Here is a 12828-nt window from a genome sequence, read left to right on the forward strand (position 1 = left end):
AGTATCCTCAAAAATATGATAATCGAAGATCTTGACCTTTTTCGAAATATTGATTTTTTCAATTTGCTTATTCAATAAAAAATCGTTCAAGATTCACATCTCTGTATATCAAGAAAAAAGGATATCCTTGTGGCAATAAAGGAATTGAATAATAAAATATATATAAACCTTTGTCCTTTTTCAATTATATAGCTGGGATAATAGTGCATGGTTTATTTATATATATGTGTCTCTTTATAGTATATCTGTGTGTGCTGAAGAAAAACAAAAAATAAAAACATATATCCTTCTCTTTCTCTTTTGAAATTCAAAAATAAGTCAGATGGAAGTGAATGTCCTTAAAAAATAAAAAATTCAATTTTAACTGACATTATTTTTTTTTCTGTTTAATTTTTATCAAAAACGAAGCATCATTGCTCATTATAAACCGGCATCCTTTCGTCCTTATATTTATGTCACTTATAACTTTTTTCATTGGCAGGTTTACTATCAACCTTACTTCATGTTGTATGGTGAGGTGTTTGCCGACGATATTGACCCACCGTGTGGAGAGGATCCTCGTCAGCCGGCTTGTGTTACAGGTATGCGATATTATCCTTATTGAAGTTATACTTCTTATGGGAGGGTGAGTATGAAAATTCACTTTTTGACAAGAATGTCAAAGGGATTATGACGCGATCACCATGGGTAGCAGGGATGTCGTTTCACCTTTAGAGTAGTCAGTACTTTAGTATTTAAAAATGCAGTACGCCGCAGTACGGCAAACATAAAACACACAACACGTTGCAAGTTACATGTGGCAAGTTGCATGTGGCAAGTTGTATGTGGCAAGTTGCATGTGGCAAGTTGTATGTGGCAAGTTGCATGTGGCAAGTTGCATGTGGCAAGTTGTATGTGGCAAGTTGCGTGTGGCAAGTTGCATGTGGCAGGCTGCATGTGGCAAGTTGCGTGTGGTAAGTTGCATGTGGTAAGTTGCGTGTGGCAAGTTGCATGTGGGAAGTTGCATGTGACAAGTTGCATGTGGTAATTTCCATGTGGCAAGTTGCCAGGGTTGCAAAAAGCTCACATTTCAGCTCAGCTCACAGCTCAGCTCAAATTTGAGCTAGCTCACTTTTGAGCTAGGTTCCATAGCTCAGCTCATTTGAGCTGAGCTGAAAGTGAGCTGAGCTGAAAGTGAGCGCCCCCAACTTCCAACGCCTATATCTCGGAATTTTGAAGAAAATGAAAAATAAAATTTTTGATGCCAAAAGGTAGCGGGGACTCTAACCTACATTTGGGTACAACTCTTATCCCTGTAGGTCCACGCGTTCTCAAACCGAGAGAACTTAAAAGTAAAAAAAAAAATAGGCACGATTCTGAAAAAATTGGCATGATGTGGCGGTTTAACACGGAAGGCGATTTTTTAAAAATCTGACAATGTGCAAAGCGTAGGCCCATGATACAAGCTATCATTTGGCATCACTCCCAAAAATTGCTCTCAAACGGTTTAGCTTCCAGGAGCGTTCAAAGATTCGGGGATTTTTCGAAAAAAAATGTTACCCTTACTTTCAAACACAATTTTCTCGGAATTTTGAAAAAAATCGAAAAACCGGATTATACCACTATCGGGTAGCTGAGAATATAAGCTTTCATATGGCACCACTCCCCTGTTTCTAGATCAAAGCGTTCGAACGCCTGTATCGCGGAGTTTTGAAGAAAATGAAAACAAATTTTTTGATGCCAAAAGGTAGCGGGGACTCTAACCTACATTTGGGTACAACTCTTATCCCTGTAGGTCCACGCGTTCTCAAACCGGGAGAACTTAAAAGTAAAAAAAAAAATAGGCACGATTCTGAAAAAATTGGCATGATGTGGCGGTTTAACATGGAAGGCGATTTTTTAAAAATCTGACAATGTGCAAAGCGTAGGCCCATGACACAAGCTATCATTTGGCATCACTCCCAAAAATTGCTCTCAAACGGTTTAGCTTCCAGGAGCGTTCAAAGATTCGGGGATTTTTCGAAAAAAAATTTTACCCTTACTTTCAAACACGATTTTCTCGGAATTTTGAAAAAAATCGAAAAACCGGATTATACCACTATCGGGTAGCTGAGAATATAAGCTTTCATATGGCACCACTCCCCTGTTTCTAGATCAAAGCGTTCGAACGCCTATATCGCGGAGTTTTGAAGAAAATGAAAACAAATTTTTTGATGCCAAAAGGTAGCGGGGACTCTAACCTACATTTGGGTACAACTCCCATCCCTGTAGGTCCACGCGTTCTCAAACCGGGAGAACTTAAAAGTAAAAAAAATTAGGCACTATTCTGATAAAATAGGCATGATGTGGCGGTTTAAAATGGAAGGCGATATTTTAAAAATCTGACAATGTGCAAAGCGTAGGCCCATGACACAAGCTATCATTTGGCATCACTCCCAAAAATTGCTCTCAAACGGTTTAGCTTCCAGGAGCGTTCAAAGATTCGGGGATTTTTCGAAAAAAAATTTTACCCTTACTTTCAAACACGATTTTCTCGGAATTTTGAAAAAAATCGAAAAACCGGATTATACCACTATCGGGTAGCTGAGAATATAAGCTTTCATATGGCACCACTCCCCTGTTTCTAGATCAAAGCGTTCGAACGCCTATATCGCGGAGTTTTGAAGAAAATGAAAACAAATTTTTTGATGCCAAAAGGTAGCGGGGACTCTAACCTACATTTGGGTACAACTCCCATCCCTGTAGGTCCACGCGTTCTCAAACCGGGAGAACTTAAAAGTAAAAAAAAAATTAGGCACGATTCTGATAAAATAGGCATGATGTGGCGGTTTAAAATGGAAGGCGATATTTTAAAAATCTGACAATGTGCAAAGCGTAGGCCCATGACACAAGCTTTCATTTGGCATCACTCCCAAAAATTGCTCTCAAACGGTTTAGCTTCCAGGAGCGTTCAAAATTCGGGGATTTTTCGAAAAAAAATTTTACCCTTACTTTCAAACACGATTTTCTCGGAATTTTGAAAAAAGTCGAAAAACCGGATTGTACCGGAATTTTTTTTGTATGATAAAAAAAGAAATATTTTACTAAAAAAAATAGAAATATATTTACTTTTAAAAAAACCAAGAAAAAAGATCACGAAAAATTATCTGTTTTATTTATAAAAATATCCATGTGTTAAAATAATTCCATTAATAACTAGAACCAAACATCTTAAGCTATGGTGTTTTATAATAGTTTAAAATATCTTCATATTTCACTATACTTTCCAAATAAAAATCAATGTATCCTCTCACCCATCACAGCTCAGCTCACTTTACCTTAGCTCACCCAACAGCTCAGCTCACCCAACAGCTCAGCTCAACCTTCAGCTCAGCTCACTTTCAGCTCAGCTCAAATGAGCTGAGCTATGGTACATACATAGCTCAAAAGTGAGCTAGCTCAAAATTTGAGCTGAGCTATGAGCTGAGCTGAGCTAACTTTTGAGCTTTGTAGCAACCCTGCAAGTTCCATATTGCTACTACTAGTGCTGAAGCACACACAATTCTCATAAAATTACCATATCGCACATTTTATGCGCAATTCATTTACTTTCGTTAACCATTTATACCGTACGTTCTGAACCGCACAACATGAGTAAATTTCACAGAATAAATTGAAAATTACATGGACTCAAGGAGGATGAAAGAATTAATTTATTGTTCACTTGATAAAAATGTAAAAAAAACTAAGTGTGGATTAATTACTTCATAATAGAAATTAAAAATATCAAATGAAATTCATTTACATATACTGAATGAGAAGTATAACTTCAGTCGCGTGTACATGTGTACACACACTCTTTTTTTTTACTGTTAATTGTCACTTCGTCCTGATGACAGAAATCGTTTTGCTCTCATCGAAGAATTATTATCGAATAACAATTTCTCTTTTACAACTTTTAATTATAAATCTGTTATTTTTTTTTTTTTTGTATGATTTCTCGTTATATCCTTAAAGGACACTGGGTAACACCGATAACTATGGCAATGTACCTTTTAATTGCCAACATTTTGCTCATCAATTTACTTATAGCTGTGTTCAATAATATCTTCAACGAAGTAAACTCCGTCTCGCATCAAGTAAGTTTATTATATTCTTTTTTTTTTGTGAGAGTCCTTATTTGTTAAAATGTAAAAAAAAAATCAATGAGATAAAAATATAACAAAACAAAAATTGCTTTTAATTATTTTTTTGTATTTTTTTTTAATATCCTTCAAGGTTTGGATGTTTCAAAGATTCACCGTCGTTATGGAATATCAACAAAAACCTGTGCTGCCGCCTCCGTTTATAGCCTTTTGTCATTTTTATTCGCTCCTTAAATATTGTATACGTAAAGCAAAAGGTATGTAAATTTTCACAACAAAGAACACGGTATCTATTAATAACATTGTCTGTTTTTTTTTTTCTTCTTTGTCACCATCATCATTTCGTGATGCTCTGCAGGTCTTGAAGTACAAAGAGATAATGGATTGAAATTGTTTCTTGAAAAGGACGATCTAGAGCGTCTTTATGATTTTGAAGAGGAATGTGTGGAAGGATTCTTCCACGAACAGGAAATAATACTTAATCAGTCGACGGATGAACGTGTCAAATACACAACGGATCGAGTTGAAACAATGTCACAAAAAATTGAAGATATTAATCAGAAGGAAAATTTACAAACTGTCACTGTTCAGGTAAGAAGAGAGTGAGATGGTATAGTTGAGGTGGTGGGTTTGTTTGACAGTGATTTAGATTACATATAGCCTTGTTTTTTCTATATTATCAATCTTATCCTTATATTCTCTTTGTTTAATCAAAAATTTTAACCAAACAATATTATAAAACGAGGTTTCAATTTACAAGTTTGAAATTTCCTTTAAGTATACTGTGTTACTTTGTGATGATAAAAATTTAAATGTATGCCATTTTCTTAACGGGTAATTGATTATGACAAATGATGTAATTTTTTTTAAGTAATTAAAACTCTTTTGTATGTATCCTTATAAAGTGTTTTTTTTTAACCCTTTCATCACACCCTGTTTTAGAGCTTCCCATAAAAGAGATAAATGGAAGAAGGATATTTCCTCAAAGTCCTGAAAATTTGAAAACTTGATGGATTTCAAGAAATTTTTAAAAGCATTTTTTTTTTCGAAGATTTGTAATTTTTGTGCTTAGATAGAGCTTAAATAGATCTTTCTTTTGATGTGTCATTCGACTGATTTGGAGGAAATTTTTTAAAATTCATTTTTTCGGAAAGGGGTTAACCTTGGATTTTTCCACAAAATCTGAAAAAAAATAGATTCTTTATTTTTTTTGCCTAAATAGAGCTCAATGAGACCTTTCTTTTGATGTCTAACTCGATAAATTTGGAGGAAATTTTTTAAAATTCATTTTTTGCGGAAAGGGGTTAACCTTAGATTTTTCCACAAAATCTGAAAAAAAATAGATTTTTTATTTTTTTGCCTAAATAGAGCTCAATGAGACCTTTCTTTTGATGACTCACTCAATTAATTTGGAGGAAATTTTTTAAAATTCATTTTTTTCGGAAAGGGGTTAACCTTATATTTTTCTCGAAAATCTTAAAAATATAGATTTTTAATTTTTGTGCTTCGATAGAGCTTAAAAAGACCTTTCTTTTGATGTCTCACTCGATAAATTTGGAGAAAATTTTTTAAAATTCATTTTTTGCGGAAAGGGATTTTTTTCGAAAATCTTATAAATATAGATTTGTAATTTTTGTGCTTCGATAGAGCTTAAAAAGACCTTTCTTTTGATGTCTCACTCGATAAATTTGGAGAAAATTTTTTAAAATTCATTTTTTGCGGAAAGGGGTTAACCTTAGATTTTTTTCGAAAATCTTATAAATATAGATTTGTAATTTTTGTGCTTCGATAGAGCTTAAAAAGACCTTTCTTTTGATGTCTCACTCGATAAATTTGGAGAAAATTTTTTAAAATTCATTTTTTGCGGAAAGGGGTTAACCTTAGATTTTTTTCGAAAATCTTATAAATATAGATTTGTAATTTTTGTGCTTCGATAGAGCTTAAAAAGACCTTTCTTTTGATGTCTCACTCGATAAATTTGGAGAAAATTTTTTAAAATTCATTTTTTGCGGAAAGGGGTTAACCTTAGATTTTTTTCGAAAATCTTATAAATATAGATTTGTAATTTTTGTGCTTCGATAGAGCTTAAAAAGACCTTTCTTTTGATGTCTCACTCGATAAATTTGGAGAAAATTTTTTAAAATTCATTTTTTGCGGAAAGGGGTTAACCTTAGATTTTTTTCGAAAATCTTAAAAATATAGATTTGTAATTTTTGTGCTTCGATAGAGCTTAAAAAGACCTTTCTTTTGATGACTCACTCAATTAATTTGGAGGAAATTTTTTAAAATTCATTTTTTGCGGAAAGGGGTTAACCTTAGATTTTTTTCGAAAATCTTAAAAATATAGATTTGTAATTTTTGTGCTTCGATAGAGCTTAAAAAGACCTTTCTTTTGATGTCTCACTCGATAAATTTGGAGAAAATTTTTTAAAATTCATTTTTTGCGGAAAGGGGTTAACCTTAGATTTTTTTCGAAAATCTTAAAAATATAGATTTGTAATTTTTGTGCTTCGATAGAGCTTAAAAAGACCTTTCTTTTGATGACTCACTCAATTAATTTGGAGGAAATTTTTTAAAATTCATTTTTTGCGGAAAGGGGTTAACCTTAGATTTTTTTCGAAAATCTTAAAAATATAGATTTGTAATTTTTGTGCTTCGATAGAGCTTAAAAAGACCTTTCTTTTGATGTCTCACTCGATAAATTTGGAGAAAATTTTTTAAAATTCATTTTTTGCGGAAAGGGGTTAACCTTAGATTTTTTTCGAAAATCTTATAAATATAGATTTGTAATTTTTGTGCTTCGATAGAGCTTAAAAAGACCTTTCTTTTGATGTCTCACTCGATAAATTTGGAGAAAATTTTTTAAAATTCATTTTTTGCGGAAAGGGGTTAACCTTAGATTTTTTTCGAAAATCTTATAAATATAGATTTGTAATTTTTGTGCTTCGATAGAGCTTAAAAAGACCTTTCTTTTGATGTCTCACTCGATAAATTTGGAGAAAATTTTTTAAAATTCATTTTTTTCGGAAAGGGGTTAACCTTGGATTTTTTTCGAAAACCTGAAAAATTTTGATTTGTAATTTATGTGCTTAGATAGAGCTTAAATAGACCTTTCTTTTGATGACTCACTCGATTAAGTTTAATGACATTTTTTAAAATTCATTTTTTCCGGAAAGGGGTTAACCTTGGATTTTTTTCGAAAATCTTAAAAATATAGATTTGTAATTTTTGTACTTAAATAGAGCTTAAAGAGACCGTTCTTTTGATGTCTCACTCGATGGATTTGGAGGAAATTTTTTAAAATTCATTTTTTTCGGAAAGGGGTCAACCTTGGATATTTTTCGAAAATTTGAAAAATATAGATTTGTTATTTTTGTGCTTAGATAGAGCTTAAATAGATCTTTCTTTTGATGTCTCACTCTATTGATTTGGAGGAAATTTTTTAAAATTCATTTTTTTTTCGGAAAGGGGTTAACCTTGGATTTTTTTCGAAAATTTGAAAAATATAGATTCGTAATTTTTGTGCTTAGATAGCGCTTAAATAGACCTTATTTTTTATGTCTCACTCGATTGATTTGGAGGAAATTTTTTAAAATTCATTTTTTTCGGAAAACTGGTGGATTTTTTTCGAAAATTTGAAAAATATGGATTTTTTATTTTTGTACTTAGATAGAGCTTAAATAGACCTTCCTTTTGATGTCTCACTCGATTAATTTGGAGAAAATTTTTTAAAATTCATTTTTTCGGAAAGGGGTTAACCTTGGATTTTTTTCGAAAACCTGAAAAATATAGATTTGTAATTTTTGTGCTTAGATAGAGCTTAAATAGACCTTTCTTTTGATGACTCACTCGATTAAGTTGGATGACATTTTTTAAAATTCATTTTTTTCGGAAAGGGTTTACCTTGGATTTTTTCGAAAATCTTGAAAATATTGATTTTTAATTTTTGTGCTTTGATGTCTCACTCGATAAATTTGGAGAACATTTTTTTAAATTCATCATACGTTTAGACTCGTGTCAACAAAGCCATAAATAAAGTTACCATTTTAATTTATATTACAGTCTTTTGTCTATTTTATTATAACAACTGTATCGGAAAATTCATCCCTATAAGATATTACAGTAATTTATTGCTGGAAACAAGTAATTCCAACTCAAAGAAAGGCAAAAAAAAAAAAAAAAAAAATCAATACTTACACAAAACCTGACCTTGAATTATGCGGAAATATGAAAAAGCCATAAATATTAATGACTTTCAATAATGAACCCCACTACTGTGGAACAAGTTCATTTGTCAATGTCAAAAAATACTTTGTGTCCTTTCTCTTCTCTTCCTCCTCATAAAAATATTCTTTATCGAAAAAGTTTAACCAAAGAAGAAGAAGAAAAAAAAAATATCAAAACTCCATTAACCACCAGTAAATCCATTTATATTGCTTACACTTTGAACAACACCAATGTTTTTTTAAGAAAACACCTTTTTCGAAAATAAATCTTAACACACATAACACGCAACACAACACTTATAGGAGCTCTTACCTATCATCAAATATTTATATGAGGGAAGATATAGGCTTCCTAAACGAATTTCCAATTGCCTTTCAAAATTTGTTGTAATAAATCAAATCAAAAGTCTACTTGTGTGTGTGCTATCCCATTGAGGTTTTAATTTCATTAAAATGTGCTCCTCTCAAAGGAACAATATTGTTTTGAAAACTTTTCTTGAGGGTGGAAATGGAAGCAGATGTTTAAAATTTTCTAACTAAATTCAATTAATATTTAAATAATAATTAACCACAAGACACAAATTAATAAAAAATCCTTTCAAATCAAGAGAATATAGGGTTTTTATTATAGCACATTTCAATTTTTTTTTATTTTCTTATCGAATTCCGATTACGAAAAATGAAAGAAGCATTTTCAGCGAAATTCAATTAATATTGAAAATTAACCACATGAAAAAATTACGCCAAAGTTCTTTCAAGTCAGGAGATTATAGGGGCTTTATGATAGCACATTTCAATTATTTTTTTAATTTTCCTATCGAATTCCGATTACGAAAAATGAAGGAAGCATTTTCGATTATTAATTAATATTGAAATAATAATTACCCTCATGAAAAAAATTAGCACAAAGTTCTTTCAAATCAAGAGAATATAGGGGCGTTATGATAGCACATTTCATTTATTTTTTTTAAATTTTCTTTTATAGATCATCGAATTTCGATTACGAAAAAATTAAAGAAGCATTTCCGGTGACATTCAATTAATATTGAAAACTAACCACATAAAAAAATTAACACAAAGTTCTTTCAAATTAGGAGAATATATGGGCTTTATGATAGCACATTTCAATTTTTTTGTTTTTTGAAATTTCCTTTTATAGAACATCGAATTTCGATTACGAAAAAATTAAAGAAGCATTTTCAGTGACATTCAATTAATATTGAAAATAACCACACGAAAAAAATTAACACAAAGTTTTTTCAGTGACCTTCAATTAATATTGAAAATTAACTACATGAAAAAAATTAACACAAAGTTCTTTCATATCAAGAGAATATAGGAGATTTCTGATAGCACATTTCAATAATTTTTTTATTTTCTGATCGAATTCCGATTACGAAAAATGGAAGAAGCATTTTCGATTATTAATTAATATTGAAATAATAATTACCCTCATGAAAAAAATTAACACAAAGTTCTTTCAAATCAAGAGAATATATGGGTTTTATGATAGCACATTTCAATTTTTTTGTTTTTTGAAATTTCCTTTTATAGAACATTGAATTTCGATTACGAAAAAATCAAAGAAGCATTTTCAGTGACATTCAATTAATATTGAAAATTAACCACATGAAAAAAATTAACACAAAGTTCTTTCAAATAAGGAGAATATAGGGACTTAATGATAGCACATTTCAATTTTTTTGTTTTTTGAAATTTTCTTTTATAGAACATCGAATTTCGATTACGAAAAATGGAAGAAGCATCCGAACAGATTCTATCGCATTTAGCTGTTATCCATCGTTTTATGTCTGCACATACGACACTTCCTTCGGAGGACATTCATAATTCCATTGGAAATATCACTACATCAATTGGTCCTGGAGATATGCAACGATTCCGGGCGGTTTCCGAAACAGAAAACATGAATAGCTTACAAGTAAGAAAACGAAAAAGTCTGTTTCAAAGGATTTTTTGACTTATGTTCTTTTTTCGTCCTTTTTGACGTCGAATTTATAGGTGACAAATCGAAAGAAATTCAATCGATCTCTGACGGAAGTAAGACCAGATGCCTACATCTTTGATGATGGCACACATTTCGAGGTGGTTCCTGTGCCCGAGGAACCCGATGAGGTTGTCAAATCGAGGGAGGCTCTGAATGAAAGTGTGGTTCGAAAGATTTCAGTTCAATCAGAGGATTCTGATATCTATACAACGGCGATGTCACAAAGGCCATCAACTTGTGAGACTGTTAAACGAACGCCTTATGTAACGGTGCGACAGGATACCGAAGCCAGTACGGAAAGTAAAGATACCCTAACGCCGTTGGGTAATGATGATGATCATACGCTGATTGGTGATTCAGATGAAACTGCACCGGAATTGACATTTGAGGGTATATACAACTTTTCAAGCCTTTTTTAATTCAAGTTTCTATCATTTGTTTGTCCCTTCCTTTTTAAGCTGCCAAACATCGTGCAATGCGACAACGAACAGTGTCCTTGTGCCGCAGGAATTCTGAAACCACACCTGTCTACGACCAACTTAATCGCTCCCACATTAGCCTAAATCAGATAACGATGTCCAAACGTCAACTTAGTCTGACTCAATCAGAACCCGAAAGTGAAAAGGAGCAGACAGGTATGGCATCATTATTTCACAAAAAAAAAAAAATAGAAAGAAATCCTTGAATATCCTTATTTTTTTTTTTTTTTTTTCATTTACTTAACTTCCTCAATTTATTATACACTTTTTTTTTTTATTTTTTATTGAAGTAGGAAAATCAATGTTGCATGCAAAACCCACCCGAAATATCCTTCTTAAACTACACTCGGAATATACTTCAATTACGGACGAATTGGAGAGTGTCTGCCACTTGATGACATCTCCGACAGCATCGCTGCCAGGCAAAGGTACATACTCACAGGACTTCCCAATTTATTTCTTTTTTTTTTGCATTTTTTTTCGTATTTCACTTGAAGCTAAATTACTTCCTTGAAAACTTACTCTCCTTAAAAAATCCTTCGTCTAGGACCAACTGACCGTCATAAACATGAACTATCCAAAGCAGAGGTTGCCGCCCTTTTGGAAAAGAAACATCTGACAGAGTGTGAGGAGAATGATTACCGAATGCTCGAAGGACTATTTCAGGCTCGTGTATCCGTTGACGATACGACAGATGATTCAACTGAGGTAAGAAATTTAAATAAGTACAAAAAAAGAAAGGACTCGAAAAGTATTTCAGTTGTAATAAATCTGTGAGATACCTAGTTTTTTTTTTGAGGAGGGGATAAATTTAAAATGATGAATAATTTATTTGTCTGATTGAGAGAGGCACAAAGACCACAGAGAGAAAGACAGCATAGTCAGCAGCAGCACGCAGCAAGGACATCATCAATGCCTTGGTAACTGGTGCTGCTGCTTAATGGAGTGAATTTAAATTTAAATGGTTATAAAGTTTTTTTGTATTAATGAGATGGGTCTAGGTCTAGGTCGTCCTTGTTGTCCTTGTTGTCCTTGTTTTTTTAATGAAAACTATAAGAAAATAAATCAGTTTGTTTGCTTAGTCAAGTTTTATTTCTGAGAATATCTCGTCGGTGGTCTTTATCAAATTTTGTGCCAAGAGTGTTTTATTACAAATTCACAAAAACTTCAAAGTATATTGTGATGAGACGAGATGAGAAAGGTAGGTTTGGTATAGGTAAGGTACCTATATAGTTTATTTAGTACTTTGGTTGTATAGCATCAAAGGTATAGAATGGAAGATATAACTTTAAAGTAATTGAGATGTATCAAAGTGGGCTACAAAATAAATTATATCAGTTTTCCTTTTAGATGAAAAGTTTTTATTATTTTTTTTTTCTTGTTGTTAAAGTAAATATTTGAATAATTTGGGAATTGATTCTTTTTGAAAAAAAAAGAAAAACAAGTTGTTGTAAAATGTTTTGCAAAGTAACACAGGTTAAAAAGTCATTTTTATGTTGATTTATTGTTATTACTGTTGGCAACTTCAAGAGGAATAAATAATTTTTTTGTTTTCTAAAAAATTAAAGAAATAACTTGAATATTTAATTAAAGGTCAATTTTTTTAACGTGGTTAGAGTAATTTATTTATATTTTTAATTATATTCAGCCTGTAAACTACTATAGAAATGAATTTTAATAATTTCTGAATAATCACAGGCTTAAAGTATGATACACTTACTTTTTAACAACTCTGACAAAAAATTATAATTCAAGAGAAAACATGACAAAGAAGTTAGCAAAGTCAATCTTCAATTCTTACAAGGGGACCGGATGATCTTAAATACTTCTCATGAATAAATTTAGCATAGTGAAGTCTGTCCAACCACTATTTTTGAAAAAAAGCTACTAGAAAAACAATTTTTAGATTAAATGGTCACTGTGGTGTATACGTAATTTGAACAAATTTTAAAATCAGTTGAATTTTTATAAATAATTTAATGACGTATAAAATTTGCCTAGTTGCCTAGAATGTT

At 31.6% G+C, this 12828-nt stretch overlaps 1 protein-coding gene across 15 annotated transcripts in view; it reads left to right on the forward strand.

The window, feature by feature from the left end:
- The window catches only part of LOC129907327 (transient receptor potential cation channel trpm), a 282057-nt gene that overhangs the window by 261360 nt on the left and 7869 nt on the right, over nucleotides 1-12828 (forward strand). For 13 of the 15 annotated variants that reach the window (XM_055983461.1, XM_055983462.1, XM_055983467.1 and 10 more), the window contains 9 exons: nucleotides 482-581; nucleotides 3976-4097; nucleotides 4237-4360; nucleotides 4462-4694; nucleotides 10059-10268; nucleotides 10349-10724; nucleotides 10793-10969; nucleotides 11104-11241; nucleotides 11361-11521. In XM_055983461.1, the coding sequence (XP_055839436.1) occupies nucleotides 482-581; nucleotides 3976-4097; nucleotides 4237-4360; nucleotides 4462-4694; nucleotides 10059-10268; nucleotides 10349-10724; nucleotides 10793-10969; nucleotides 11104-11241; nucleotides 11361-11521 (1641 nt within the window). The remainder of the gene's footprint in view (nucleotides 1-481; nucleotides 582-3975; nucleotides 4098-4236; nucleotides 4361-4461; nucleotides 4695-10058; nucleotides 10269-10348; nucleotides 10725-10792; nucleotides 10970-11103; nucleotides 11242-11360; nucleotides 11522-12828) is intronic. The other 2 variants (XM_055983456.1, XM_055983459.1) reach the window with 1 other exon arrangement.

Source organism: Episyrphus balteatus, chromosome 1 (assembly GCF_945859705.1).
Source record: "Episyrphus balteatus chromosome 1, idEpiBalt1.1, whole genome shotgun sequence".
In the NCBI taxonomy this organism is placed as follows: domain Eukaryota; kingdom Metazoa; phylum Arthropoda; class Insecta; order Diptera; family Syrphidae; genus Episyrphus; species Episyrphus balteatus.